The following is a 25,678-nucleotide window of genomic DNA, read 5'->3' as shown; positions in this document are numbered from 1 at the left end:
CATATGGCAGAATGCGGGTAAAACAGAGGAGATGTACATTCTTCAACAAGAAGTTCAGTCACAAATTAAATTAACACTTTTTTTAATAAGCATCATCAGCATGGAAGCATGTCCTCTGTAACGATGGCAGAAGCATGAAGGTGCATATGAATGTTTAACATATCTGGCACATAAATACTGTGCAATGCCGGCTACAAAAGTGCCATGTGAATGCTTGTATGAAGTGAATTGAAAAATACTTTTGTTTATTTTTACAATGCAAATATTTGTAATAAATAATAATGTAAAGTGAGCATTGTACACTTTGTATTCTGTGTTGTAATTGAAATCAATATATTTGAAAATGCAGAAAAAGTCCAAAATATTTAATAAATTTAAATTGGTTTTCTATTGTTTAACAGTGCAATTAAAACTGTGATTAATTGAGATAAGTTTTTTAGTTAATCATGTGAATTAACTGTGATTAATCGAGAGCCCTACTTATAAATATTATTAGAATATTTTTCTAGGTACAGAAATATACAGCATTTTCCCATTGGAGGGTCAGCTATGGAAGTTAAATAGCAACTGGTATCTATTGACAATTGCTTCCTTTCTAATGGTGGCCCTGGAACATAAGGACACTTCAATCTCAGACAGTGCTATTTGAGTGCCAGTGGGATGAAAGTCAATGATGTCTTTTTATCTTTTTTTTGCCTATGCCATATCTTTTGTCTGGGCTTCTTCTGACAGCTCTTGATGCCACTGTTTCAGCTTACTTGTTTTTAAGTGCAAGTGTTCTATTCCTCCATTGAATGTATGAGGCATTTGAGGCTTGTTCCTGCAAGTTGCTGAGTACTTGTCAATGGAAAATCAGAGGGAGTTCAGCACTTCCCACTATACAGTGTTAGGCCCTGATGACTCCCATGGTCTTCAGATCAGGCCTTCACCTCGTGGAGGCAATATTATCTATTGTTTATATGGGACTGATAGCCTAGAACTCATGAGTTACAACCTTGATTTGCCAGGGACTTGCTGGGATAGCTCAGTGGTTTGAGCATGGGTCCACTAAACCCAGGGTTGTAAGCTCAAACTTTGAGAGGGCCACCTAGGGATCTGGGGCAAAATCAGTACTTGGTCCTGCTAGTGAAGGCAGGGGGCTAGACTCAGTAACCCTTCAGGGTTCCTTCCAGCTCTATGAGATAGGTATATCTCCATATATTATTAACCAAGTTGTGTGTGCCCAGCACCGCTGAAAATCAATCCTTTGGGTACACACTCTCTTTCCCCATCTATAAAACTGACCTAGTAATCCTAACATACCAACCTCACCAGGGATTTGAAAAGATTCATCAGTGTTCATAAAACTCCACGTAAGTGGTATTATTACATAAATAGGAAAACTGATACTTCATTTGCTGTTTTCATTTTATTTCTACATTGCACTGGTGCTCATATAAGCCCACAAAGAACTTTTTTAGCAAGGACTAAATGTTGCTGGGAAATACAGTATCTCAAGACAGTGAGAGGAAAATTAGTTGATTTTTAAAACAAAACTGGGAAATAGTAATGTATTTTTCTGTCATCTCATATGGGCTGTTTTATATGTTTATGATCTTTTGCCACTGCATGTTATGTGAAAAAAAATTATTAGCTGAATATATGTAATAAATAAAGTTAATATTAACGGAATAAATGGTCAGAGAGCATACAATGAAAAATGTGTCTAGTGTTGCTATCATGCTGTAGTAAGATGAGGCCCTGAAACATAAAATCTTGTATCAGAGGCCCAGTATAAAGCTGGAGGCCTGAACTAGAGTAATAGTCAAGACATTGTTAAGCAAAGCTCGGCTGTGAGCCAGAGGCAGGTCCCACTCACAGAAGTTGGCAAGAAGAGGGCTGCTAGAAGCATGTATTAAATATATAAGCACTAATAAGATGAACATGTGCCAGAGTGGCATCAGAACAGCTGGGTATGAACACATCCCACACAGATAACAAGGAACAGGAAGACCCAGCCTAAAGACAGTAGAAATGGATAGACAATGATGAATAGACAATATGATGGATAGAGAATATGATGGACAGATTTGTTCTAACCAACCTGTGAGAAAGCAACCAACCAACATGTGAGAAAGGCAACCCCCTAATAGAGGGGCTGTACCTCAGTACATTTAATGATGCATATAACCTGTTTGTACCTATATATAAGAATGCATTCCTGAATGGACGTCTTTGTCTGGCCTAGGGGGCAGTGGAAAGTCCCGTCATTGACTGAGCTGTGTCCATTGTCAGAGAGCACATATATACTAGCAGATCCGTCAATATCTAATCCTGTGAGCTAGAGACTGTGTTCCTTTTCGACAATAAACCTGGCCGAGTGCCTTCGTACCTTACTAGAGTCTGTGGTCACTGGGCGTTCTCTCAGGATCGGCTGTGCCAGTGATCTGCAGAACCGGAGCAGCACACAGAGGGAACACATGCACACAGCCGACTGATTGAACAGAGCAGAGCACCACACTGGTAGCATCTGACAACAACATGCCATCAGCCTATGTTCTCATTTTTCTTTCAACTTATTAATGCATCTTTTCTTGATCTATGTATCTTTTAACCATTTACTTTTGTTTCTTGATGCAGTTTGTGTAGGAGCTCTGATACATGATTGTATTTCCTATCAGTCATTGTCAAGAAGAAGAAAAATAATATTTTTGTTCTTGAAATTAGCACATTTTTGTATTATTATTACTATTAACTAAAAGAGAGACTTTCAATAAGAAACCTTCCAGCCCCAACCCTACACAGAACAGAATCAAAGGAGCCACTATATGCTGCTAACATTTATATAATCCAGCAATCCCTTAAATGTAGTGCCCTTCATGAAGAGACCAAACAAGATACTTTGTAAAACAATCAAGGAAAATTCAAAGGTAAAAAGCTCTGACAGCAGCTCTTTGTGAGCTGCATTGCTGATTCAGCAGACGTACTGTAGCTAAAGATGGTAATAAAAATCCACAAATGAAAGGAATAATGTACTCTCAAAGTATCTATTCCCAAAAGATATAGGCCATACTCAAATTACGGAAACACAGTGTTATGGAAATTCTCCAATATGCCCTAGAGTGCGAACATAGATGTCATAAGAGTGCTGATACCTACAGGAGTTAATATCTGTAATGATGCTCTTAATAAAATTAGGGATTAATTAAGGCAAGTCTATGTTAATTTAGATGCCATTAAGAATTGAGAGGTAGAGGAGAGAATCAGGCCTGGTCTACACTACGCGTTTAAACCAAATTTAGCAGCGTTAAACATATTTAACCCTGCACCCGTCCACACAACGAAGCCCTTTATAGCGATATAAAGGGCTCTTTAAACCGATTTCTGTACTCCTCCTTGACGAGAGGAGTCGCGCTGAAATCAGTATTGCTATGTCGGATTAGGGTTAGCGTGGCCGCAAATCGACAGTATTGGCCTCCAGGTGGTATCCCACAGTGCACCATTGTGACTGCTCTGGAAAGCAATCTGAACTCAGATGCACTGGCTAGGTAGACAGGAAAAGCCTCGCAAACTTTTGAATTTCCTTTCCTGTTTGCCCAGCGTGGAGCTCTGATCAGCACGGGTGGCGATGCAGTCCCAAATCCAAAAAGAGCTCCAGCATGGACCGTATGGGAGATACTGGATCTGATCACTGTACGGGGAGACAAATCTGTTCTATCAAAGCTCCGTTACAGAAGATGAAATGACAAAGCATTTGAAAAAATCTCCAGGCTATGATAGACAGAGGCCACAGCACGGTGCTGCGTGACAAGCGTAATGGAAAGCCAAAGAATCAAATGGATGCTCATGGAGGGAGGGAGGGGGTACTGGGGACTCCAGCTATCCCACAGTCTCCGAAAAGCATTTGCATTCTTGGCTGAGCTCCCAATGCCTGAAGGGTCAAAAACATTTTCCCAGGTGTTTCAGGGTATATGTCATCAATTTACACCCTTCCCCCCCCCCCCGAAAGAAAAGAGAAAAAAAAACGTCTCTCACCTTTTTTCAAAGTCACCCTATGTCTACTGCATGCTGCTGGTAGACAGGGTGCTGCAGCACTGAACACCAGCATCCCCTTCTCGATGGCAGACAGTACAATATGACTGCTATCCATCGTCATCATCAGCCCGTGAGTGCTCCTGGCTGGCTTCGGTGAGGTCAGCCGGGGGCGCCTGGGTAAAATGGGAATGACTCCCAGTCATTCCCGGCAGATGGCACAGAACGGCTGGTAACCGTCTTCATCATAGCAACTGGAGGCTGAGTTCCGTCAGCCCCCCCCCCCCCCTTTCATGTCTAAAGAAAAGATTCTGTACTACCTGGACTATCATAGCAGTGGGAGACTGAGCTCCTCTTCCCCCGCCACCCTTTAATGTCCTGCCTGGATTATCATAGCAGCTGAAGCCTTCCTCCCCCTCATTTTATCTCACTAAAAATTCAGTGTTTCTTATTCCTGCATTCTTTATTACTTCATCATGCAAATGCGGGGACACTGCCATGGTAGCCCAGGAGGGTTGGGGGAGGAGGGAAGCAATGGGTGGGGTTGTTGCAGGGGCACCCCCTAGAATGGCATACAGCTCATCATTTCTGCAGGATCTCTGGGGCACTGACAAGGAGCGGCTGTGCTCTCTGGTTCTCTAGTACACTTGCCTCGTATTCTAGGCAGGACTGACTCTATTTTTAGACAAAACATAAAGAAGGGAATGACACGGGGAGTCATTCCCATTTTTGTCTTTGCGCCCCCAGCCTACCTGAGCGAGGCCAGCCAGGAGCACCCATGACAGCAGCAGACGGTACAGAACGACTGATAACCGTCATCTCATCACCAATTTACAATGGCATGGCAGACCGTGCAATAGGGATGGTAACCGTATCTGCTACCTTGCAAAGGCAAATGAATGCTGCTGTGTAGCACTGCAGTACCGCATCTGTCAGCAGCATCCAGTACACATACAGTGACAAAAGGCAAAATGGGCTCCATGGTTGCCATGCTATGGCGTCTGCCAGGGCAATCCAGGGGAAAAGGGCGCGAAATGATTGTCTGCCGCTGCTTTCACGGAGGAAGGATTGAGTGATGACAGTTACCCAGAATCACCCGCGACACTGTTTTTGCATTGGGATCTCAACCCAGAATTCCAATGGGCAGGGGAGACTGCGGGAACTATGGGATAGCTACCCACAATGCAACGCTCTGGAAATCGACGCTAGCCTTGGTATATGGACGCACACTGACGAATTAATGTGCTTAGTGTGGCTGCGTGCACTCGACTTTATACAATCTGTTTTACAAAACCGGTTTATGTAAAATCAGAATAATCCCGTAGTGTAGACATACCCTCAGTGGGTCAAACTCTGGCCAATGCAGGGAGAGTGATATGATCATCCCTAAAGGGTTGCACATAATCTATATGCTGCAAAGGCATCATTAATATTCCTATTATTGGCCCATATTTTAGCCCTACGCAGTTGGGCAGTAATACTCTTTAAAAGTCTATTAAATAATGTTAACTGAGATACTAATAACTGCTCTATACAGTGAAACCTGTAAAATATCTTTTAACAGGGAACCTCCTGACTTTAGAGACAGAGCCAAAAACATCCTCAAATGTACCGAAAACAGTTCTACTCTGACTTTATTAGGCATTCACCTCTGTTATGGAACTCAGTTTTCTACCTACCTTAGGAATCTGTATGGCCCACATCAGTGCAATTTCTGGTCATATGACCCCCATTAAACAGTACTTACTTCCCTATCATCCCCATTTTACAGATGAAAAAATGAGGTACAAGGAGACTAAAAACAGAAGAGACCACTGTGATCATCTACTGTGACTCCTTTCTATCACACACCATAGAACTTCCCTGAATTAATTCCTGTTCGAACTAGACTATATCTTCTAGAAAAAATCCAACTGTGATTGAAAGATTTCCAGTGATGGAGAATCAACCACAACTCCTGGTAAATTGTTGCCCTCACTGTTAAAAACGTGTGCCTTATTTCTAGTTTGAATTTGTCTCGCTTCAACCTCCAGCCATGGGATCATGATATAGCTTTGTCTGCTAGATTGAAGAGCCCATTGGCAAGTTCTCATTTCCCACGAAGGTATTTATAGACTGTGATCAAGTCACCCCTTAACCTTCTCTTTATTAAGCTAACCAGATAGACTCAAAGAGCTCAGTCACTACAAGACATGTTTTTCCAATCCTTTAATCATTCTTGTGGCTCTTCTCCAGACCCTCTCCAGTTTATCAACATCTTTCTTGTTGACACCAGAACTGGATACATTATTCCAGTGTCACATAGGGAGTTTGTGGCCAAGCAGGGACTTGAATCTGGTCTCCAGCTAGTACCCTAAATGTTAGCTATTCATCTTCACTGAGTTTTGTCCTTCTTTTTAGCGATTACATAAAAGGCAGAGTTCACTGTATATATAAACAGCACTGATTTTTGTAAAATGAGTCTTCAAAAATGTTAAAATTGTTCATATTTATAGATAATACATTCTGATTTAGCTATTATAATAAATAACTTTACATTTAAACTTTTGGCAAGTATTTGTGCACGTTTCGTATCTCTAAGCTATTAGTTTTCACATATTTTCCTCCAGTACTCAAACAGTAAAAACAAACCTATTATTTTAGATATTGACTCAAGTCAAACAACAAGAGGAGACACCCACCAAGTGACAAAGAATATAGTAAAGCAGTTCTAAACAGTGAGTATAAAGAATGATGCTGAGTGATCAATCAAGATAGATGAGTTACATGATAGATGAGTTTAGCTACATTCCAGCCAAAGTCTAGTCAAACTGACAACAGACCTCCATGTATCATCTGTGCTCCTATATGAATGCAATGTATTCACCCTGCGAGTTGCAAGGGTTAAAGAGATCTTGTTCCTTTTCCCTAGAAGTCTAAGCTAGTGCCATTTAACATCCATCACACAGTCAGCCTCAGAGGCAAGGTAAGTTCTCCCCTTCTTCTTGGAGGCCAGTCAAATCACCAATGGACCTGTGAAGAACCATTTCAGTACTATGTGCAGAAATGAGAACAACTTTTACGCTAATCAGATACGATGTTGTTGTCATAAAGATAAGATTTGCCACTCCAAGCATCTCAGGAAAGCACATGTCATTAGACAGATTAAAAAAGAGGTGATCATCAGATAGAAAATTCTAGCTAGCAAACACCAAGATATTTTTAAAGTCAGGACGACAGGAAAAGATTTCATTTGGGAGGAAAAATGGCTCCAGATGAACTGGAAAAAAACAACAGTTTTGGTAATATAGTGGACCAAGACCTTTAAATGGTCTTTTTTTTTCCACAGACAAGACAAGAAGAGATCAGTGGTGTCAGGGCATGGTTGAATGTAGCAACTAAATTTATCTTTAATTAACAGAAGTATTAGTTTAAAATGCTTTAAGAGGGTAGGTGCTAAGAGTTTTAGCCATTCAAGATGGCAGACCCAGATTATGCCTTTAAGGGACAGCTCCCTGGTGAGAGTAGTGCGCAGGCTAGACTAAACATTGCATCCTAGATATATAGGGCTGGAAGGAACCTTTAGAGATCCTCAAATCAAGCCCCTGCACTGGCAGGACCAGGTAATCCTGGACCATTCCTGACAGGTGTTTGTCTAATATGTTCTTAAAAACCTCCAGTGATGGGGATCCCACAACCTCCTTTAGGAAGTTTTTCCTAACATCCCACCTGAATCTTTCTTGCTGCATATGATATCCATTAGCTCTTGTCCTACCTTCAGTGGACAATTGAGAACAGTTGATCACTATATCTTTACAGGAGCTGCTCTCATATTTGAAGAAATATCAGGTCCTCCCTCCGTTTTTTTTCCCAAGGATAAACATATCCAGTTTATTTAGCCTTCCCTCACAGATCAGGTTCTCTAAATCTTTTATCATTTTTGTTGCTCTCCTCTGGACTCTCTCCAATTTGTACACATCTTTCTTAAAATGGATTCAGTACTCTATCTGAGGACTCACCAGTGAAGGGCAGAGTGGGACAATTATGTCCCGTGTCTTACATACAACACTTCTGTTAATACAACCCAGAGTACTAGCCCTTTTTGCAGTTGCATCACATTGTTGCCTTGTTTAATTTGTGATCCGCTATAATCCTTAGGTCGTTTTCAGCAATATTACGCTTAGCCAGTTATTCCCCATTTTGTATTTGATTTTTCCTTCCTAAGTACTTTGTGCTTGTCTTTAATGCTTATGACCCTGGCACCTGGAGTTAGGCAATTACATCAGATTCCACACTTTAATTTAAGGGGAAACAAGAAATTTCCTAGTGCTCATAGCTGCAAAGAAAAGCTTGAAAATGTGACCTGGGTGTAACTGAAGCAGAAATATCTGCAGACAGCCTGACACAACAACTCTGAGAGGGGCTATCTGCCCCATGCATCTCAATGGAGTGTTAACGCCAAGACCCCCAGCAGAGGGATGTGTGTGTGTGGCAGGAAGATAAGGGTCCAGTGGGTCCAGCTCATCCAACCAAGCAGATACATGTTCCAGGATTTATCCCATCACTCACAGAAGTTCCCCTGCCACCATTATTGTTCTCTAATTGAGAGGGGACTCTGCTGCTGCTCATGGGGTAAATGTGTCTTCTTCTCGCATTTGCAGTGCTTGCCAAACCACCCGACAGCAGCTTCATCAGCCGACTGAAAGGCCCTAAGGCCACCATGAAGTCTGGTTAGTTGACATTCATCGACAACATGTGCCACTGACTGACAGATACCATACTGATAAAGTGGGCCATCACACAGACCCCTTGTGTAGAAGTTCAGAACCAGTTCAGCAGAGTCCAAAGGTGACATGGCAGGTCAAATCCTAGTGGCTGAACCGTCAGATCAGCAACAAGGAAACCATTCCAAATATCTTTAGCCAGCCACTCATCATGCCATAGAGTTGCTGCTGACAGATTGTGATCTGGCAGTTGGGACCACAATGTGTGCCTTGACGCAAGTCATGCTCTGGGGTGACTGAAAGTGGGAGACCTGGATTGGCACATAGTGTTTCCATCAGTCTGTCTGTAGACTACCTGTGATCAGGGCCGGCTCCAGGGGTTTTGACGCCCCAAGCAGCCAAAAAAAAAAAAAAGCCACGATCATGATCTGCGGCAATTCAGCAGGAGGTCCTTCACCTCGAATTGCCGTCGAATCCCTCAAAATGCCGTCCCACTCCCTCGTTGCTGCCCCAAGCACCTGCTTGATAAGCTGGTGCCTGGAGCCGGCCCTGCCTGTGATGAATGTGTTGTTCAGAACTGGTAACCAATAGAACAGGATTAGGGCAGAGGATGCCTGTGATGATGATCATGGTTGAGTTCAATTCAACATTGACCAATTTAGTGTGAGGTGAACGACACCACTCAGAATTCCACTGAGGAATAGCACAGGACCAGAGCTGATGTGCGAAGTGTCTGTGTGCTCATGCCCCTTGTCAAACCAGCTAATTTGCTGATTAGATTATTCTGAGTCCTGACTTTGGCAGCAGTCTTTTGGGGGGTAGATAAAGGGGCTCCATGACACTGCTTCTACTCCTTTGGGAAGGCAGCCCCTTGGCACCGCCCTCAAAGTGGTGAGTGAGCCAGTCACAGGAGGCCCTGTGTCATCACGAGCCTAGGGCCTGTGATTGTCTTCATCCATCTCTGCTTAGTTTAGGAGCACACTGCTCAAGGGGGAATGCCAGGAAGCATTGTGAGACTAGACACAGCCTAGCCCTACATTTAACTCAGAGCTTATTATATGAGCAATAAACAAGGCTAAATCTAAACTATGACAAATGCCTCTTTGATTCATTGCTCTGAGGGTGGAGAAGTGATTAAAAATAAATGGTGTCATTGGCACAGATGGTGCCTGGAATCATAGGCAAAGAATAAGCCTTGGTTGAACAGTCAAAGAACCTAGGAGTAGAGCAAAAATTCAAAGATTCTAATGGAAATTTTAACTGCAAGTAATGCCATTCCTTAAAGAACAATCCTGAATATTTATCTAGGAAGTTTAATCTGGACAAGTGGGTCACCGGCCACAAAGTAGGATAAAAAGACCCTCGTAAACTGAACACATTGATCTACAAAGTGATAGGGACCTGCTTTCTCAAGGTGATAAGATTTCCCCTGACCAGAATCCATAAACGCAGAGCAGGGAATGTGAACCAAATACTGTTCTAACCCTTCAGCCAGGTGGAGCCAGCTGCAACAAGGGCTGGGTTCAATATCGAGGGGTCCCTCTTATCAACACAACACAGAACTGGCTCGAGCCCCCACCCAGTAATCCGGGAAAATTAAACACCACGCTGGGCACCTCTAAGGTGCAATACTTCCCCATTCGCATGCACTTAGTCTGTGCGTAGCAGAGAAAACCTTCATAAAAAGGGGAAAGAAACCTGGCATTAATTTGGGAACACACCACAACCATGATTTGAACACATCTGACCATAAGCAAAACTCCCACCCTAGAGTACACTGGGCAGTATCCTTTGCCTCTGTTTCTCACCTTGCGATGTGAAAGTCCAACAAACAAATGTCCCTTTAACACACCACACTCCATTCACAGCTGCTGTCCTTGGTCAGCAAAGACTCAGAGCTCACAGGTGCATTCACGTGAGTTCACCTCCCACCCAGCAGGGCGGGGGGGAAGGAACATCGAACCATGCATCTACTGCAGCTACCGTAATTGGCTCATGGTTGCTGCCATTCACTCTGCGTGGCTGCCTCCGCTGCACCGGCATTCACTCTGCTGCAGTCATTTGTTATGCCTCTGTTCACTTCACCATCCCGTTGTCTGCTCCATCACCAATGGCCCTGCGCGATCACCTCCTGCTGCCATCTGCCTCTGCAAGTCAGTCTCTTGAAGTTCCACTCAGCTCTCAGTGATTTCAGCAGCTAGTGGGGGAACCTCACTGCTAGTGCAGGCTGGGCAGTCTCTTCCACAGAAACACTGTTCCGCAGCAGGTCTAAGGCTTAACACTTAGACTTGCTTATCAGTGATTTCAGCTCTGGTGATCACTTAGCAAAACAAAAAACTATCAAATGACACTAATCAGCTCTGTCTTTAAACAGTGGAGTGGGCAGGTCAAATGGTGCCTATGACTCTTAGGCAGAGCCCACACCACCAGACAGAAACACCTGTCCCCATCCTCTCTCTCTCCACTAGGATCTAGCATCTGAACCCCCTGATTAGCATGCTCAGTTCAGTTGAGGATGACCCCCTCCCCCCAATCAGGACAGGCTAAGTATAGTTCTGTTGCCCTTTACTCACAGAAGGAGGAAAACAACATTTCATTACCCTTGTATTCAATACTAAAGTGATTTGTAATTCCAAATCAGCCAAAATTGATCACTTGGGCAACACATCTCTGTCTGCTCATACCTAGGCAGAGCAGGGATAAATATAATCTGGTCCTGAAGCCTTTTCCCCTCAGCTTACCACTAGCTGTCAGGGGAGAGCTCATTCAAACCTAGTTTACACTGTTTTAAAAGAGTCTCAAGAAAACAGCATGGAAATTTCCCTTTTGTCCCCAGCCAAGTGGTGTGTGCTGAATAATAAGAAAAACCTACACTTTGGAAGGCACTAAACCAGCACTTCATCTTAATAAACTCAAAGGGAGACCACTAGGTTCAGCAAGGACTCTGAGGATGACAGTGATTCATGAATTCAGAGAAAACTAATTAAGGCCCAATCTTCCTCCCACAATTGAACCAATTATAGTCTTTTTATTGACATTAATGGGAGTTGGATCTGGCCTTGAGTCAGGCACTTTGGTAAACTTTTTTACTTTTATTTTCTCCTTTTGCATAGGATTGGACTAGAAAAATGAAACCCCTATACCATGAGTTTGATTGTATGGCTAGAGAAGACAGAGCAATGTACACTCTAAAGTTACAGGATTATCGTTAATATCAATAGCCATTCTGTTTTCATACAGCTTAAAAAGAAAAAAATACAGCTGCTTGCTGCTCGACTCCTGCAAGGTTCTAAACCATCTCCACTGAGAAGCTGAGCATCTTCAACTCCCTTTGAGTACAAGAGGGGCTTGAGATGCTGACCAGCTTGCAGGAGGCACCCAGCTCTTTGCAGTATCCAAGACATAGGACTCTTTGTTACTGGGGCAAAAATAAAGATGATGATGATAGGCCATAGGGGTAATCTTAAAAACAAGGAGTTCTACAACTCATCCCCCAAAATGGGAGAAGGCATTTTTATGCTGATTAGCTTAAGTATATGGTAAACAGAAATCTTGAGTTACTCTTTAACATGCATGTTTTCAAAATCATGAACACCCTGCTCTGTTGAGACAGTCTATTATTATGCCTGTCACATTTTGTATGTTGAACTTAAAACCAATAAATAAACCCCCCACAAAACTGATAGAACTCATGCAATGCTAGAGAAAATCTCATTCCCCTCCCTGCATCATCACAATCTATGGGAGATAGAACAGTTTTAAGACAAAGCCATGCAAGCAAGCACTACATTGTGCTCGCTTAGTGTCATAAAACCTTGCTTTAGTTTATATTAGAGAGGACGTACATAAGAGATTTTTTTTCTGTTTTTATAAACAAGTCATGGACTTCTATTTATCTTCTCAGAATACAAGAACAAAAGAACAACTAATCAAATTTTAAAACAATATATATTTTACTTTAGCTATGGAACTCACTATTCCAGGGTATAATGGAATCCTAGAACCTAGCAGCATCCCAACAAAGATTCAGTGCATCTGCAGGTACATTTCAAAGGATACAAACAATCTAAAGGATATATAAATACTCATGCAGTGATGGACCCATCAATTTTCAAAACCAGTGTGAGAAATGGCAGGAGGCTAGACTATGTCTACCCTGCCTTGCAGTTTGCACTACAGGGTTGTGAATGGCAGTGTGCACCAGAGTGCTCACTGTAACTCCCCCTTCTGGATGGTGTCTGTGTGAACTAAAAGGTTCCTAGTTTGCATTAAAGTAGTAATCTTCTTCAAACACAGCACCATAGCAGAGAGGCGGTGGCAGCATGTGATATGGCTCAGGTTAGTTCCCTGAGTACAAACCATCCCGACCACTTAGGTACATGCTTGGATGTCTAGCCTGAGCCACTGCCCGTGCCACCGCAGCCATACTTCTATTTTTAGTACACTAGCTCAAGCACAGCTAGCGCACGTCTGTGTAGTAGCCACTCTGGGAAGCATCCTTCCATCTGCTGTGTAGACATATCCTAAAAAGCACTATCCCTGCACACAAACATGGAGGCAAATTTCCTTCAAAACATATACACATTAAACCCCCATGCAAAGGCAGATTTCCAAAAATCACTTTCCTCCACCCATCACACAGAGAGGCAAGCTCTCAAAACAAACAAACCAAAAAAAATCACCACTAAACCCCTCCACCATGCCCTTAGAAACACGGGCAAAGGCTCCATATAGCTTATTTTCCACTGTATTTCTCTTCCACATTGCTGTGCCTCCAGCTTACAAAGAGCTACGGGAAGGGAGCAGTCAACCACCTAAGCCAACTGCTGCTGGAGAGATAAAGTTGTCCCATGCCCTGCAAGAGTCCCAGCAGCCTCTGTCACCAGTACAGAGGAGAAGATGAGTCATATTTAAAGGATGATGCTGTAGGGACTGGATCGAGGTTTCTTGTGACACCTCAGTTTAGAGAGCTGAGACACAGAGACCATTTTTTGCTATTATGATTTGCTTTTGTCTTTCCCCTGGATAATTTAATTGTAGAATTACCAGCCAGTTTCAGTAAGGCAGTAATGTCTTGGCTAACATCACATCACAAACTAACTAAGATTTATTAATAATGGTTCTGACATTAAAGAGTACTATCTTCAAATTACAATAATCTAATTTTATAGATGCACTGCTTAATGGACCCACAGCAAGATAGGCAGAGTTCCCAGACAGCTAAGCATCTCCTCTTACCCAGCTTCATCTGCCAGTGCCTCTTGACAATATTCCTGTGTGTGTCTCTGGAGAAAAATTTGGAATCAAAAACAACACGCAAACTACAACAACCTTCCAACCTGATGTGACTGATTTTGTTAATGGAATTCTATTTTTCCACTCTCAAAGTGCAAATTCATGTTATTAATTTCAAAAAAAATGATTTAAAACTATATCTGTTTTGCTAAGCAAAGCATCCTGAAAGTTCATAAGGAAACAAATATGTCTCGTTTGGGCCAAATGCTAGAGGTTCTAAAAGTCCACATCTTCCACTGAAGTCAACAGGAATTGCGGGTGCTCAGCACCTCTTTGGAACTGGTCCAACTGAATTGAAAATAATCATTTTAATTATAAAGAGTACATCTGTGCCAGTCTGAGAGTCAGTGGAAGAGACTGGAAAAGAACATCTTACATCTGGTTTAATATAGTTATATCCATCAATTGAGTTCAGCTGCAGCTCTTCTGTTAACTGTTTTGATCTAAACTTGGAAGCCAACAGCAGGGCATTTCTGATGAACCCAGTATCAGCTCATTTTATTGGTTTGCCAGAGCCTGAGTTTACTGATCCTCAGATCAGGGTGCATGGCCTATCTAGTCACTGGGCCATCGGGAGATAAAGGCTCTCAAGGCATCTCTAGAATTTGGCCCAACAAGAAGTGCTTATTCTCTTACAGCATTCAGAAAGCTGCACTTAGGAAAATGGATATACTTATTTTTGTAATTAATAGTGCCTGAAAATGGCTATTTTGGAGTTGGTTAGAGATGATATTTTCAATTTTTCCTCTTTATGATGATGGTTGGTAATTAATTTGGCAAGCGTCTCTTTTCTCTTAATTGTTATCAGGATGTTTGTATTTTTTAATTAACTGTTTTTTTTTAAGATGCAAATACATCCAGAGGCTTGAGAAATGGGCCATTTTAGAAGTATGGAAATTAAGGAACAATTAAATGAACTTCAGTGTTTTAAAAATTAAACATATTTTTTAAAATGTCACACATTAAACCTTTTCCAATTGCTAACAGCAGAATGAAGACTGGCTTGCAGCCTGTAACAATCTGACCCTATGTTGCTAGGATCACAAATGACCTCACTTTCTGCAAGATCCCAGTCACCAGTGAGTGACTCAGATAACGCAAATAATATTATGTTCATATATATTTCACATTTGTTCAAAAATGCTTCCTTTAGGACCTTTTAATATGATGAGCAAAATCTGTTCTGTATTCCTTTAAAAATACCAAATTAACAGCATACTGCATCACTCCCTTGATATATGATTGTTACACAGACTCCCAACAAGAATGCAAACAGCAATGATGACTGAGATGATTTGTGCAAGGTACCCGATGTCCTTGCACAATAAAAATGAAATGATTAACAGAAGACATGCCTGATATTGAAGGAAACATCCTATATAGAGAATTTATATTCACAAATAGCCATTTTATGTAGGTTACACAGAAATGCTTTTTGCAGAAGAGATCTGGAACTCACAGATTAGTCTTCTTATTTATAAATGGTACAAAACATTCCTAAATGGGACTGGTAGTATTCTGATCCCTCTAGGTAGCTATAAAAAGGAGATGAACATCAAGAAAACTGGGCTAAAATCTTTGTTTTCACTTTGCTGTTTTTTTGGAATAAAAAGGTTTGTTTGTTTTTAAGACCAGAATTCTCTGGCGACAAATTATGCTGAAAATCTCAAAGTTGAAGATGACTTCCAAGAGTTTAAACAAAACTTTGAGATTTTTACCTGAGCAACAGCAGCATGTCCCCTACACAATCTCTAGATGCTTGAGCTGTTTAAAAGACAAACTTGAGTCAAAGAAAATACACAATCTTACACTGCACATTAATTCTATCTAGAAAAGGGAGCTTTGGATTTTTCACCAATTTGCATCAGCACATCCCCTGCACATGTAAACTGCAGCTCGTGAATTTCAACAAAAGTACTCAGACAGCTGAAAGATAAGAATTCTTGCCTTATTTTTTTCAAAGCGCTTACCCAACATCCTAATGATATGCCATGGAACAGCAATTGATCTTGTACCACATTAGTTAAGTCTACAATATGTTAAATACGTCAGGGAGCCTAATTTCATCATATCCAGGAGGACTGGATCACAATCCATGTTAGCAGGTGGTCAGCACTTTAGATACTGCAGTGACAGATGCTATTAGAAATACCTTGGGCAAATTATACAGACAGCATCAGTGCATTTTCTGAGCCAAATAATAGCAGTTAGATCATGCAGTGAAAGACAAAGTCTGATTTCAATTTCATCACTGTAAATGCAGAGAAATCCCACTGACTTTAAACATATTAGGAGTCAATGGGTTTAAACTGGATTTACACCAGCAAAGATTAGAATCTGGCCCTCTGACCAGAAAGGAAGAGAAGGTGGTATGTACCAATTAACACAGAATAGTACATAGATCAATATTATTCATAAAGAGAGTACATAGATCAATATTAATCAAAATGTATATTTTAGCCCCATTTGTTTGCAAATACAGCTGTGAAAAAACCAATCTAAATAATAATAATTCAATTATTATTTGTATCATGGCAGTGACCAGTCTATGCTAGGTATGTCCAGAGAGGCCTTGTCTCACAGATCTCACAACCCAAGACAGCAAAGAAAGGCAAATCTGGATATAAGGGGTAAAATATTCCCATGTTTTATTTGCCTATTTTTAAAATAAATATTAATTATCCTCCCCTGGCTCTGTAGCAAGCCATTGTCAGTTGGCTAATTTCTATAGGCATCATGTTAGAAGTGGGTCTAGGGGGAGGGGTTTTGAAGAGGGGAAGGAAGTGTTCTTACGAACCAAGAGGATGGTCCATGTGTAAGATAGGGTATGGAAGGAGAAGTGGAGACAGCTGTGGAAGAAGCAGATGATTATGGTTTGAAAATACTAGCATCAGCCACCATGGAGAGGCACTGAGCAAGACAACTAAAGACAAAAGTGGATAAGTAGAGCGGGGACAGTTGTGAAGGGCCTTGATGGTGAGGACAAGCATGAAATAGATGGGTTGGAGCCAAGGGAGGGCTTCAGAGAGATCTGTCTAACTAAACTAATCACCAGGGCTGAAAGGAATTTGCAATTGGGTTGCACTTCAACAGAAGTCTGAGTGAGATCTGAAAACATCACAGCCACCACCCCCTCATAGACTCAAGGACTGGAAGGGACCTCGAGAGGTCATCGAGTCCAGTCCCCTGCCTTCATGGCAGGACCAAATACTGTCTAGACCATCCCTAATAGACATTTATCTAACCTACTCTTAAATATCTCCAGAGATGGAGATTCCACAACTTCCCTAGGCAATCTATTCCAGTGTTTAACTACCCTGACAGTTAGGAACATTTTCCTAATGTCCAACCTAAATCTCCCTTGCTGCAGTTTAAGCCCATTGCTTCTTGTTCTATCATTGGAGGCTAAGGTGAACAAGTTTTCTCCCTCCTCCTGATGACACCCTTTTAGATACCTGAAAACTGCTATCATGTCCCCTCTCAGTCTTCTCTTTTCCAAACTAAACAAACCCAATTCCTTCAGCCTTCCTTCATAGGTCATGTTCTCAAGACCTTTAATCATTCTTGTTACTCTTCTCTGGACCCTCTCCAATTTCTCCACATCTTTCTTGAAATGCAGTGCCCAGAACTGGACACAATACTCCAGTTGAGGCCTAACCAGCGCAGAGTAAAGCGGAAGAATGACTTCTCGTGTCTTGTTTACAACAACAACAGCCACACTTGTTCTCATTATATGAGTCAGTTGTGCTTGGAGTGTATCCAGGGCCGGCGTTTCCATTTAGGCGGCCTAGGCAATCGCCTAGGGCGCCAGGATTATTGGGGGGTGGCATTTTGCCGGGGGGGGGGGGCCCGCAGGCGGCTCCAGTGGACCTGCCACAGTCATGCCTGCCGAGGATCCGCTGGTCCCGCGGCTCCAGTGGAGCTGCCGCAGGCATTTCTGCGGATGGTCCACTGCTCCCACAGCTCCGGTGGACCTCCCGCAGGCACGACTGCGGCAGCTTCACCGGAGCCGCGGACCAGGGGACCCTCCGCAGGCACGACTGCAGCAGGTCCACCGGAGCCCCGGGACCAGCACACGGGGCTGCGAAATGGCCGTGCGCCTAGGGCGCTAAAAAGACTAGCGCCGGTCCTGAGTGTATCACAAAGAACCATCTCAATTGCCCTCCCCAAAATCCTATGCACAGTGGTGTGGGTGTAATGAACAGCAACCGGTTACGCTGAAGGCAACAGTGCTGCAAAAATGTTGTCAGTCTTGCTCAAAATTGTCCAGGGGAGAGGGATATGCAGATTTAGCAGCTGTGTCCTATTCTCCGAACTTTCACACGTATGGGCTCAGGTTGGCCAATGCACTGACTATTTCAGAACAACATTATGGCTCTCTCATTCATTCTGCCTGTGTATGAGGAGTAAGAGAAAGCTGCAGGATTCTTATTCTGCTTTATTTCATCAGTTAACAAACCAACCTCAATGTCATAAAATAAAGAGCATAGCACACTGGGAATGTCTTTTTTATTAAGCATCATTTATATAAACACACTGATGTCCTTGCCCGCCCCAAAAGAGAAGTTTTGTTTGTTACCTCTTACCGACAGTTATTTTGACAATTCTTTTCTGAGAGTCCATCCTCATCTTCTCCCATTATATCCACTGCAGAAAATATCAGTGCAACCAGAATCGCAAAGCAGCACACCAGTGCAAAGATCACAATGCATTTTTGCTGGGACTGAAAGAGATTAAGAAGATTAAAAAATATATATATATTTTAAAAGTTTCATGGAGTGGGCATCATTTAGTCAATGAACAGAGATTCTAACACTTTTCAGTAGGATCTAAAGCCATTTTGAATATACTCCTGACATAACTGTCAACAAGAAACACATTTTGGGATGAAAATATTCTTTCAAAACCATCTTTTAGTATCATCTTCAAGTTTATATTAAATATAGAAGTTATTGTTAAATAATTCATGTCACAAACAACATTAGGATTATAGAACTAGTTTTCATTTATACCATGATGAATGTATTATCCAATAAAATAGCCATTCCTGTATTAATTACATATTTCTGATTAGGCACCATAGATATGACATATATGACAGTTTGGCATTGCAAAAGTCTTGAGCACTTTTGTTTGTTTACTTGAAAACAAACATGTCACAACAAAAAGGCTGAAGAGCAAAATGGCATTTCCTATTTCTGTATGCGGTAGTTGACATGAAAATTAGTGCTGTCAATTAATTGCAGTTAACTCAAGTGATTAACTGAAAACAAATTAACCAGATTTTAAAAACTTAATTGTGATTAATCATAGTTTTAATTCCACTGTTAAACAATAATAGGTCAACTGAAATGTATTATATATATTTTTGTCTGTTTTGCCACATTTTCAAATATATTCATTTGAATTACAACACAGAATAAAAAGTGCACAGTGCTCACTTTATATTACTTTTATTACAAATATTTACACTGTAAAAAAAGATAAAGAAATCATATTTTTTCAATTCAACTCATACAAATATTGTAGTGCACTCTCTATCATGAAATGGAACTTAGAAATGTAGGATTTTTTTTTATATAACTGCACTCAAAAACAAAACAATGTAAAATTTCAGAGCCTACAAGTCCACTCAGTCCTACTTCTTATTCAACCAATCACTAAGACAAACAAGTTTGTTTACATTTACAGGAGATAATGCTGCTCGCTTCTTATTTACAATGTCATCTGAAAGTCAGAACAGGCATCCACATGGCATTTTTGTAGCCAGGATTGCAAGGTATTTACATGACAGATATGCTAAACATTTGTATGCCCGTTCATGCTTCTGTGACCATTCCAGAGGACATGCTCCCATGCTGATGAAACTCATTTAAAAAAAATGAAACGGTAATTAAATTTGTTACTGAAATCCTTGGGGGAGAATTGTATATCTCCTACTCTGTGGTTTTACCCACTTTCTGCCATATATTATGTGTTATGGCAGTCTCAGATGATGACCCAGCATATGTTGTTTGATTTAAGAACACTTTCACTACATACTTGACAAAAAGCAAATAAGATACCAACGTGAGAATTCTAAAGATAGCTACAAGACTCGACCTAAGGTTTAAGAATCTGAAGTGCCTTCCACAATCTGAGAGGGATGAGGTGTGAAACATGCTGTCAGAAGTCTTAAAAAAGCAACACTCCAATTCAGTAGGGCGAACAGATGTGCCATTTTTAAAGGGAAAGTCCCATATCTAAGCTCTCTTGCACTTCTCCCCATTTTTTCTTTAAAACAGGCAAAGTGTCCAATATTTTCTGTCTCCTCCCCCCATCAGTACTGGCAGGTCCTGCTGCTGGCTAGATCTCTACTCGCCAGCCGCCCGCTCACCAGCAGTGAGTGTATGTGTGTGGGGGCGGGGGTCCAGTGGCCGACAATGATGGTGGGCATGAAACGCTGATGGCAGAGCAAAGATGGATCGCGTGGGGCAGGCCGTTCCCCCTGCTGGTCCATCAGTGCAGATCTCACTGTGTACTGGCTCTTGGCCAGCAGGGCCCCACCCCATTTCTGGCTGACACTGGCAGCGCACTGCGGCAGCTGGTGAGTGTGGACAGGCGCCAGGCAGCAGCCAGTTGCATGCCACCTTTGCTACCCACCCATTGGCCCTTTACATGCCCCCCCTCGCTGTCCTCTCTCTGCTTTGCCCCTTAAGCTCCCCCGATCCCACTGCTCCTCCATATCCCCCTCAGCAGGGTGTGTCTCACTCCCAGCGCTGTGCAGAGAACCAGCTCTGGTTAGAGCATTCAGGTCACCAACAGCCTGGCTGGTCGGTGCCCCAGGAAAGTCCAAGACCCTCTGGCCTGGGGTACTGACCAGGAGGAGCCATGCCCTGCATGTGCCAAAGCCCCACAGAGCGCTGGCATGGAGATGCCTCTCCACCCATCTGCTAAGCTCTGGAGTGGGAGCAGGGAGTGATTCAGGACCCTCTTCACCTGACCCCCTCCCATTACCCTGGGCCCTGCCCCCAGAGAGTGCAGGGCTGCTCCATCCCCTAGGCAGCCTCCTCTGCTGATCCATCTCTCTGGCCAGGTTCGCTGAAGCCGCTGCAGTCAGGTTCCCTGGGTCCTGGTGCACAATGTATCCTTAGGGCTTAACCCCTTCCTGCCCGCACTGTAGCCGGGGGACAGGAGGAAGCTGGGTTATTAGGTTATGTCAGTGGCCAGCAGCAGCTTGGAGGTGTTAGCTGCCTTTTGACACTGTGAGGATCAAGTAGGTCAGTCATCCCCTTATGTGGGGGGGGGGGGGCGGGGGGCGATGAAAGTGTGTGTGTTACTTCTCCCCATTTGTGGGGGGGGGGGTAAGAAGTGTGTGTGTCACCCCTCCCCATGTAAACTCTAAAGCCTTAAAGATAAAAAGGTAAATAAAAAAAATCCAAGTACATAATATTTCTTTTTAACAGGGATTCAGTCAACTTGATGTTAATTTGAATGTATTACATAATTCTGATTGATTGCCACTGAACTCATTTGAATAAGAATAATTTTACCAGGTGTCCCATATTCAGCATAGGAAAATATAGTCACTCCACAATGCAGAAACTACAGAACCTGAACCACCAAAAAAGAAAATCAACCTTCTGTTGGTGGTATCTGACTCAGATGGTGAAAATGAATGTGCATCAGTTCGCACTACTTTGGATCATTATTGAGCAGAAACTGTCATCCGTATGGATGCATGTCCTCTCGAATGGTGGTCAAAGCGTGATCCATGCCCCCAGTGCTCCTGATGAGATCATGTTTGGAGCATTAAGAACAAGTTGGGCAAACACCTGCCAGGGCTGGTCTAGATTCAGATGGGCCTGTCTCAGTGCAGGGTGCTGGACCAGATGATCTCTCAAGGTCCCTTCCAGTCCTGCATTTCTATGATGTGATGCAGTCATTAGTGAGTCATAAGAGTGACTGGAGGGGCCTGACTGGCCATAGAGAGAACTAAATGGGTGGAGGGACTCTAATCACCACTTCACACAAGCTATCTTGTTTTAAAGTACTTATACTGCAAACAGGTGTGGTAGTGCAGACACCTATACTCTCATAGACTCCTGCGGAAGTCAGCAGGACTCCTGGTGGGCTCAGAGGTGTGTGTAGATTTGAACATCTGGCCTGCAGTTCTAAAAAGCATTTTAGGAAAACTTAAATGAAACTAAATATTACTGAGCTTGAATAGCTTGAAAAGAAATTGGATGAGGGTGAGGACTGCACTCCTCTTTGAAGCACCATTGTACTGGGTTAGTTTTACAGCCAGACTATTAACTCTTCTCCATTTTATTTTACATGGAGGAGGAGAGTCCTGTGACAGCAGTGAGCTCTGCTATCAGAGGGAGCACTGCACGTGCACAAACAGCCTTATGATACTAGCACTCTGGGTTCCTACTGTAGGAGAGATGTGTATGTGCAAAGGAGCCTTAATCTCATGTGTTAGGAAAGGAGTTACTTTTGCGTCTGAGACTGAGGGGAACAGGGTAGATATTCTGCCTCCCTTCTTTGTTTTGTTCTAGGATCCTTCATGTTTTGATTAGCTCATAGGGGCTTGCTGGGCTAAAATAGGGCACAGCTGGTGTCAAATTGGATCTAGACAATTCAGGCAAGATCAGGCCTCTCCTCTGAAATCAGATCACAGTTGTGTGGCGTTTAGATGTTGCTTGAAATTATTAGAACTGGGAGCACTGGCTGTTGGGAGTCTGAAAGGACTGGAAACAGGATGGAGTGGGGAGGAGTTGAGGAGGCAGAGTGAGAGTTACAGAAGGTGCAGCAGCAGCTTGGTAAAGAGGTTTCCACTTTAAAAATAAAATCCTGTTGAAGTTTTTTAGTACCTTGCCTGGGTTGATACAACACGGAGCCCTTTTAAGTGTGAAATTTGAGAGCAGGATTTTGAATGTCCTCAGAAAAGCCTGACAGCCATCTTGGCATTGCTTCCTCTGAGCCACAAGTTCCTGTGGCTTCTTCTGAAACTTCAAAGTTTAATTTTTAAATTAAAAATCCATATTTGAACAGAGCCTGTGTTCAAATAGGTGTTTATACTTGAAAATAAATCTTCAAAAGCAGCTACTGTGTGTGGCACAGCTCCACTGAAGGAAGAAATGTAAGACAGGCATCAGGTAAATCTCCGGAGCCTTTAATTGAAGCTTATAAATCTTAGCTGTCAACTACCAAAGCCCACACTCCAGGCAAAATGTTAACAGGCCGTTTTAACTTTTAAAAAAAACAACGTTACTGTCGGGAATCTGTTGCACCACCTCTCCCGCCTTGTGTGCAATTTTGAAATAAACTCTTAAAAGTGATGGCAGACTTTGCAAGAGCAGTGAATATAAAAATTGAGGCCAAGAGCATATGCAAGGAGCTCAGCGATCTCAAAATGAGGGATTCCAGGGGAGCTACTGCCCCGCCATAGTTTATAGTGACCATGTTATATGGACTGGACAGCTCAGCCCACCCTACTCACCACATCAGTTTGCTTCATTTTTGATGTGGAGAGATTCAGCCTAAGGGCACAATGCTTGTTTAGTCTGAAAGCCCATTTTGCCTGTGGTGCTGCTATAAAAAATGCTAACAAATATGCTTATTATGACATGAACACATCCCTTCAATGAGTGGTACTGAGACCACTACATCACAAAGACTACCAAAGCCCCATCAGATGGCAACAAGATTTGGTCACTAGTGAACTGAATGACCTTGCCAGTAAAAGAATTTCTATTCCAATAGCAAATCCTTGAGCCATTCAGCTCCAGGTGCTACTTATTTTACCCATTCAGAACCTTCAATCAATGGGACTCCTCACAGAGTATGGCCAGCTGGATCTGGCTGCCAATCCCATCTTTGAAAAGTATTCCTATATTTGTATGCCTTTTTAAAACAACAAAACCTATTTTAATTAGGATACCTCACTTCCTGATATAAGTTATATCTGCCAGCACAGTACCTTGGATTTATATATCTTTTCCATAAACATCAGTTTTTCCAAGCTCTGTTCAGGCAAAAAAAGAGAGAGAGAGAAACCGTACGTTTTCGTGTCATTATCATGCTCACAGAGAATGCCTGGAGGAAAATGCATGTTCACACACAGAAAGGGAGAGGGAGATCATAGGAAAGGTAGCAAGATGCTAGGTTAGTTAAGAAAGCTGATGTCATGAGGTAGGGCAATGCAGATCCAAGGGGATGGAGGGAAAGTAATGGCTTGGACCCTCTGATCCCTGTGTCCATGGGTAGGAACAGATTATTTATAAAGACAAAGTTCAGGATTAGAGCCATCCAGGGCCAGCTCTACTGTTTTCGCCGCCCCAAGCAGTGTGCCGAATTGCCACCGCAGAGGGCAGGGGCAGTTTGTGTGCTGTTAGGGCAGAATGCACATTTCTGCGGCGCTGGCAATTCGGGGGCAGCTTCTGTCTTCAGCCGGAAGACAGAAGCTGCACCACCGTGGACAGCTAGATATAGAAGCTGCCGCTGAATTGCCGCCCCCACAGAAACGCGCGTGGACTGCCCCCGCTGTCCGCAGCGGCAATTCAGCGCGCTGCTTGGGGGCAAAAACACAGGGACTGCCACCCCTTGCATATTGACGCCCCAAGCACCTGCTTGGAATGCTGGTGCCTGGAGCCAGCCCTGGAGCCATCAGACTTTAGGAAACTTCACCTAGTTCAGAACACTGAAGCATGTTTTTTCAGCAACGTGTGCTACCATAAGCACATCAGACTTCTTGTTACACTGGCTTCCCATAGAATATTGAGTAAAGTTCAAGGTCTCAGTCCTTACCTTCAAGGCATCCAAAAGCCTTGGCATAAAATATCCAGAAGATCAATTAATCCTCTGGGAAAAGAACCATGGTTGACAGCTCTGCTCTTCAGATTAAATGGAACTTTCTACCATAAGTGTAAAAGCTTGTCTGCGTGGAAGATAGAGCTTCACTCAGGGTCTATTTGATATTGTGGAACAAACTCTCTTAGGATCTAAGGACCACCACAGACCTTGCCACCTTCCACTATAAGTGCAAGGTGTATTTCTTCAACCTGCCTTCACTAACTTAAAACTCATAGTAGCTTGTACATTTTAATAAACAACTCCAAAACCAAAATCCCACCAAAACAAAAACACCACACAGCATATAAAGTTCTCCCCCTGGGGAGAAGATGAGAGACAGAGAAAGAACAAACTACTCCTGACAGATGTGAGTCACATCACTTAACACACTACCAATCAGAAGAGAGGATGGTCTGATGACAAGAACCCTATTTGTCAGTTTGTTATTAATAAACAAATACATCTAATGACAGTTAAGGTGCATCAAGACCCACCCCTCTCATGTAAAACCTTAAAGGTATAGCAAGTAGTAGTTGAGGGAAGAGTCTCCCGTGTTCTTTTCAAATTTTATATTGCCTGTAACAGTGGCAATAACAATATGCCATAAGGCTTTCACTTCCATCTCCAATGGATACCCAAAAGCGGTATGTACCCTCTCACCCCACTCATGCTGTCATGCAAAACCTTAACAGAGACCTCATATGCTCTTACATCAACAGATTGGCATTTCTGACTGTCACACAGCCCTTTCACTAGAGGAGTTACTCCCCCTTAATCCAACATCAATACTTTTTTTGTCGGGGGCGGGGCACGGGAAGATTACATGGGTAGTA

General features: G+C 42.7%; 1 protein-coding gene across 2 annotated transcripts in view; it reads right to left on the bottom strand.

The window, feature by feature from the left end:
• Window positions 1–25,678, bottom strand: part of PLD5 (phospholipase D family member 5) — a 230,082-nt gene that overhangs the window by 153,291 nt on the left and 51,113 nt on the right. Inside the window, exon 2 of one of the 2 annotated variants that reach the window (XM_050950429.1) lies at window positions 18,596–18,732. In XM_050950429.1, coding sequence (XP_050806386.1) covers window positions 18,596–18,732 — 137 coding nt within the window. Of the gene's footprint in view, window positions 1–18,588; window positions 18,733–25,678 lie in introns of those variants that run through there. The other variant, XM_050950430.1, reaches the window with a different exon arrangement.

This window comes from Gopherus flavomarginatus, chromosome 4 (assembly GCF_025201925.1).
Source record: "Gopherus flavomarginatus isolate rGopFla2 chromosome 4, rGopFla2.mat.asm, whole genome shotgun sequence".
Lineage (NCBI taxonomy): Eukaryota > Metazoa > Chordata > Testudines > Testudinidae > Gopherus > Gopherus flavomarginatus.
The sequence above is the reverse complement of the archived record's forward strand: the minus strand, read 5'-3'. Positions and strand labels throughout refer to the sequence as shown.